The sequence below is a fragment of the Lipotes vexillifer genome, unplaced genomic scaffold (genome assembly GCF_000442215.2).
Source record: "Lipotes vexillifer unplaced genomic scaffold, Lipotes_vexillifer_v1.1 scaffold788, whole genome shotgun sequence".
Taxonomy (NCBI): domain Eukaryota; kingdom Metazoa; phylum Chordata; class Mammalia; order Artiodactyla; family Lipotidae; genus Lipotes; species Lipotes vexillifer.
The window spans coordinates 1253993-1259374 of NW_006791862.1; the positions used below are offsets into that span (position 1 = coordinate 1253993).

The 5382-nt window shown below is 59.2% G+C and overlaps 1 protein-coding gene across 1 annotated transcript in view; it reads left to right on the forward strand.

Moving 5' to 3' along the window:
* Window positions 1–5382, forward strand: part of MYO19 (myosin XIX) — a 35643-nt gene that overhangs the window by 23651 nt on the left and 6610 nt on the right. Inside the window, exons 15-18 of the mRNA XM_007464910.1 lie at window positions 15–192; window positions 519–671; window positions 1644–1751; window positions 4103–4173. Coding sequence (XP_007464972.1) covers window positions 15–192; window positions 519–671; window positions 1644–1751; window positions 4103–4173 — 510 coding nt within the window. The remainder of the gene's footprint in view (window positions 1–14; window positions 193–518; window positions 672–1643; window positions 1752–4102; window positions 4174–5382) is intronic.

The window sequence follows — 5382 nt, forward strand, 5'->3', positions numbered from 1 at the left end:
TCCCCCCCCATGCGGGAATGCCGCCTTAATCGGCCAAGCAGTGCAGCCCAGCTCCAGACACGCATTGAGAGTGCCCTGGCAGGCAGCCCCTGCCTGGGCCACAGCAAGCTCAGCCGGGAGCCCAGCTTCATCGTGGTGCATTATGCGGGGTCTGTGCGGTACCACACCGCAGGCCTGGTGGAAAAGAACAAGGTGAGGCTGGGCCGTGGCCTGCGGGCCCCTCCGTGAAGGGAGATGCTGAGCCATCGCTGCACGTGCATGGAAGCTTCCATCGAGTGTCCCCTCCTGAACGTCCTCCCGAGTCCAGGGTCGCCTCTTGGGCCCTCCTCTCTGAGGTCTCTGCTCATCAGGCGCAACCTGCCCAGAAATGGCTGCATCTCCTGGCTTCTAGGCACCCGGGAGACCAGCTCTGAATCTCTTGGGCTCAGGCCCTGCCCTTCTTCTGGGGCCTGGGTGATTAGGGCTGGCAGCCTGTGGGCAGCACCACGCCTGCTCTCACCCTTGTCCTTTCCCCATAGGACCCCATCCCCCCTGAGCTGACCAGGCTCCTGCAGCAATCCCAGGACCCCCTGCTCAAGGTGCTGTTTCCTGCTGACCCTGAAGAGAAGTCCCAGGAGGAGCCCTCTGGCCAGAGCAGGGCCCCTGTATTGACCGTGGTGTCCAAGTTCAAGGTGGGTCCGAGTGCTGATGCGACGTGCTTGGTTCACTCATCAATCTCCAGTGCTTACCAAGCACCTCCCAGGATCAGTGCTGTGTGCTGGGAGCACTGAGGAGTCAGGTAGCCGTGGTCCTGGTTCACGGAAGACAGAGACCGGAAACTGACAGAGGGACTGTGTGTGTAGTTGACGTGACAGGAAGCCTAGGGGCCCGTGGGTGGCAGTGCGGCCTTTCGCCCACTGCTGATAGGGTGATCATGGAAGAGCAGTAGTTACCTGAACCTCTGTGACTGGCCCACTCCCAGTTCCCTAGCTTCCTGCTCAAACTCTGTCCTCTGCCAGAGCAGACTGGTCCCCTCCTGCCGTAGCTCCGCCCTTGCACGTTAGGCTGCACCGCCCCTCAGCTCCACCCTCACTCCCGCCCTCCACGCCCCTTCTCTTAGTTTATTCCTCGTCCTCCTTCCAGCCACAGCCTTCTCATCACCTCCCACGGGAGGCAACCAGGGGAGCCCAGGTTTGGTTAGCCCTTTCCTGCCCAGCCTCAGACACACCACTGAGAGAGCCCAGCCCACATCTGCAAGGCCCAGTTAGGCCCCGAGCTGTGAGACGACGGCAGATGGCCATGTCCGTAGCCCTGGCAAGGCTTCCAGCACACAGGACGGGCTTAGTCGCCCGAACAGCTGTCGCCCGAACAAATGGCAGGGGGTTCTGAGATGCTTCTTTTCTGGAAAGCTTGCTGTGGTGGGGGGTGGCTGAGACCAGATGCAGGGAGACCAACCCGGTAGGGAGGGCCACAGGTCAAGAAGGGTCCCTGGAGGCGGAGGTGAGGAGTGTGCTCTGGGCACACCCACTGAGAGCCGCCAGGACTCATTCAGGGCTTGTGAGGATCCAGCTCTAGGGGCTGGGAGGGCTGCTTGGAGGTGTCATTAACCAGGGCCCAGCCGGTGTTCCCCCAGCAGCCTGACCCACGGTCTCTCCCCTCTGCAGGCCTCCCTGGAGCAGCTTCTGCAGGTCCTGCATAGCACCACACCCCACTACATTCGCTGCATCAAGCCCAACAGCCAGGGCCGGGCGCAGATGTTCCACCAGGAGGAGGTAATTCACACTGGGCCAGAGCTGCTTTGTGGAGGGTCCCATTCGGCCAAGACCCTGGAGGCGTAAGGGGCAGGACGTCTGCTCCAAATGGAGTGACATTAGGGAGGGCTTATCTCCCCAGCTCTGGCAGGACAGTCATGTTCAGTTGTGTGGTCTGTGTACTGCATGGTGGCCCAACCACAGGAGGCAAGTAGGGGCTACAGTGCATCATGCTCTCTGCTCACCAAGCCATGTGCCCTGACAAGAGACTGAGGCTGCCCAGAGGAATGGGTGTCTTTTGTGATTAGCTGAACGTCTGTGTCACCTTACAGATCAGGCACAGTGCACTGCTTCTGATGGAAGGATAGTTTCTAAAACCGTGGTGTCCAAGTTCAAGGTGGGTCCGAGTGCTGATGCGACGTGCTTGGTTCACTCATCAATCTCCAGTGCTTACCAAGCACCTCCCAGGATCAGTGCTGTGTGCTGGGAGCACTGAGGAGTCAGGTAGCCGTGGTCCTGGTTCACGGAAGACAGAGACCGGAAACTGACAGAGGGACTGTGTGTGTAGTTGACGTGACAGGAAGCCTAGGGGCCCGTGGGTGGCAGTGCGGCCTTTCGCCCACTGCTGATAGGGTGATCATGGAAGAGCAGTAGTTACCTGAACCTCTGTGACTGGCCCACTCCCAGTTCCCTAGCTTCCTGCTCAAACTCTGTCCTCTGCCAGAGCAGACTGGTCCCCTCCTGCCGTAGCTCCGCCCTTGCACGTTAGGCTGCACCGCCCCTCAGCTCCACCCTCACTCCCGCCCTCCACGCCCCTTCTCTTAGTTTATTCCTCGTCCTCCTTCCAGCCACAGCCTTCTCATCACCTCCCACGGGAGGCAACCAGGGGAGCCCAGGTTTGGTTAGCCCTTTCCTGCCCAGCCTCAGACACACCACTGAGAGAGCCCAGCCCACATCTGCAAGGCCCAGTTAGGCCCCGAGCTGTGAGACGACGGCAGATGGCCATGTCCGTAGCCCTGGCAAGGCTTCCAGCACACAGGACGGGCTTAGTCGCCCGAACAGCTGTCGCCCGAACAAATGGCAGGGGGTTCTGAGATGCTTCTTTTCTGGAAAGCTTGCTGTGGTGGGGGGTGGCTGAGACCAGATGCAGGGAGACCAACCCGGTAGGGAGGGCCACAGGTCAAGAAGGGTCCCTGGAGGCGGAGGTGAGGAGTGTGCTCTGGGCACACCCACTGAGAGCCGCCAGGACTCATTCAGGGCTTGTGAGGATCCAGCTCTCGGGGCTGGGAGGGCTGCTTGGAGGTGTCATTAACCAGGGCCCAGCCGGTGTTCCCCCAGCAGCCTGACCCACGGTCTCTCCCCTCTGCAGGCCTCCCTGGAGCAGCTTCTGCAGGTCCTGCATAGCACCACACCCCACTACATTCGCTGCATCAAGCCCAACAGCCAGGGCCGGGCGCAGATGTTCCACCAGGAGGAGGTAATTCACACTGGGCCAGAGCTGCTTTGTGGAGGGTCCCATTCGGCCAAGACCCTGGAGGCGTAAGGGGCAGGACGTCTGCTCCAAATGGAGTGACATTAGGGAGGGCTTATCTCCCCAGCTCTGGCAGGACAGTCATGTTCAGTTGTGTGGTCTGTGTACTGCATGGTGGCCCAACCACAGGAGGCAAGTAGGGGCTACAGTGCATCATGCTCTCTGCTCACCAAGCCATGTGCCCTGACAAGAGACTGAGGCTGCCCAGAGGAATGGGTGTCTTTTGTGATTAGCTGAACGTCTGTGTCACCTTACAGATCAGGCACAGTGCACTGCTTCTGATGGAAGGATAGTTTCTAAAGTTTGCACAAAAGCACTCTGTGGCCAGCAGCTGCCCTTTGCCCTTTGGAGGGATGTGGTAGAGATATGAGAGCTGGACGATGCTGGAGAGTGTCCCACAGTCGACTGGCAGATAAGACGTTAGGGTTCATAGTCAGGACCACTGCTCTGTGGTAAAGACCTTGGTTGGGTCCCAGAAGCATCTTCACAGTATAACCTCCCCTGCCTCTTAACTATGACTCACTCTATTGACTGCAGAATATAAAATAAATAAAAAGGAGGAATTGGATTGGGCTGCATTGTGAGGCAAAGACGGGAGCGGTGAGACAGCCAGGACTAGCATTGGCCTCAGTTGTACCAGAAGCCAGGCTTCAGATAAGGGGACCTGGGGCCACCAGGACCCTTTCTAACAGGGAGATTTTCTCAAGGTCCCTTGATTTCTCACTGCCCCAAAGACTGCCCATCAGGAGAGCCTGCAGATCCACACCAGCAGGGCCACAGGAAGGGTGGCATTTGGGGCCTGCTGGCCCCATGCTGCAGCCCTGTCTCCCTAACCCTGCAGGTCCTGAGCCAGCTGGAGGCCTGTGGCCTCGTGGAGACCATCCACATCAGTGCCGCCGGCTTCCCCATCCGGTGAGTGGGCCGGTCCATCCAGTGCAGGGGGCAGGGCCAATGCCAGGGTGGAGCTCAGGGCGCAGGTCAGACGAGAGCGTGACCAGCCCAGAGCAGGATGTGGAGATGAAGAGAAAGAGACAGGTCCACAGAAGTCGGCCTGGAGCTCTAGGGCTGCGCTCACTTTCTGTGGCCTGTTTTGTGGAGGCACCTTGTCTGGTGTGTATCAGTGAATAAGAAAGGTGAGTCTTGCCCTCTTGGGATGTACATCGCTGTGGAAAGGAACAAAATGTGCCGTTAGGTGGACAAATGGGGAAGGGATCAGGACTGCTCAGGGAGGGGCCCTCTGCAGCTCAGGCCTAGGGAAGCAAAGCCAAGGGGCCAGCCTGGGAAGACTTGGAGGAGGGGAGAGTATTCGAGACCCGGGGAACAGCAACCCCAAAGCTCCCAGGTTAGGACCTGAGAGATGCTAAAGTGACCGGAGCACACACAACAGACGGGGGGAAGCGGGGAGGCTTTAGGCCACGGGAAGACTGCTGCCTTCCTGAGGGCCATGGGAGCCGCCGGGCGTTGTAAGCAGGGCGCGCTGTGCGCTCGTTCGTGTTCCGTGGCTGCTGTGTGGAGGCTGCCCTAGGGTCAGGAGAGGAGGGAGGAGATGAGCAGGTGGCTGTTACAGGTAGAACAGGTGTGATGGTGGCCCAGTGAAAAATGGAGAGAAGTGGGTAAAAGTGGAGTGTGGCTTGCCATAGAAATGGGACTGTGAATGGATAGACCGTGGGGTACGGGGCAGAGGAGCCGTCGACTTCCAGGCTTCCATCTGAGGCAAGTGGATGAATCAGGACACAGGATGGTCTGCGGGAGAGGGCAGGGGAGAGTCCGGTTTGAAATGGAGGGGCACATGAGGGTCTGTCCTCAGTGACTTTTAACACCGTGAGCAAGGAGATCACAGGGGTAGAGGGAGGTCTGAGGCCATTCCCTGAGGAACGCTCATGTTTAGAGAGGGTGGATGACGAGAAACCAGCAACAACTTGGAGGGGGTCGGGGTGAAGGAGGAAGCCAGGACCGTGGGTGTCCTGGAGGCTGAGAGCAAGCTCTACAAGGGAGAGGGGTCAGCTGGGCACCTGCTGCTGAGAGGCTCGTCAAAGCACTGACCCCTGGAATTGGTGGCCACGCTGGTGCAGTTTTGGGGACAGAAGCCAAACTCAGGAGGAGGAAGTACCGATGTGTAGG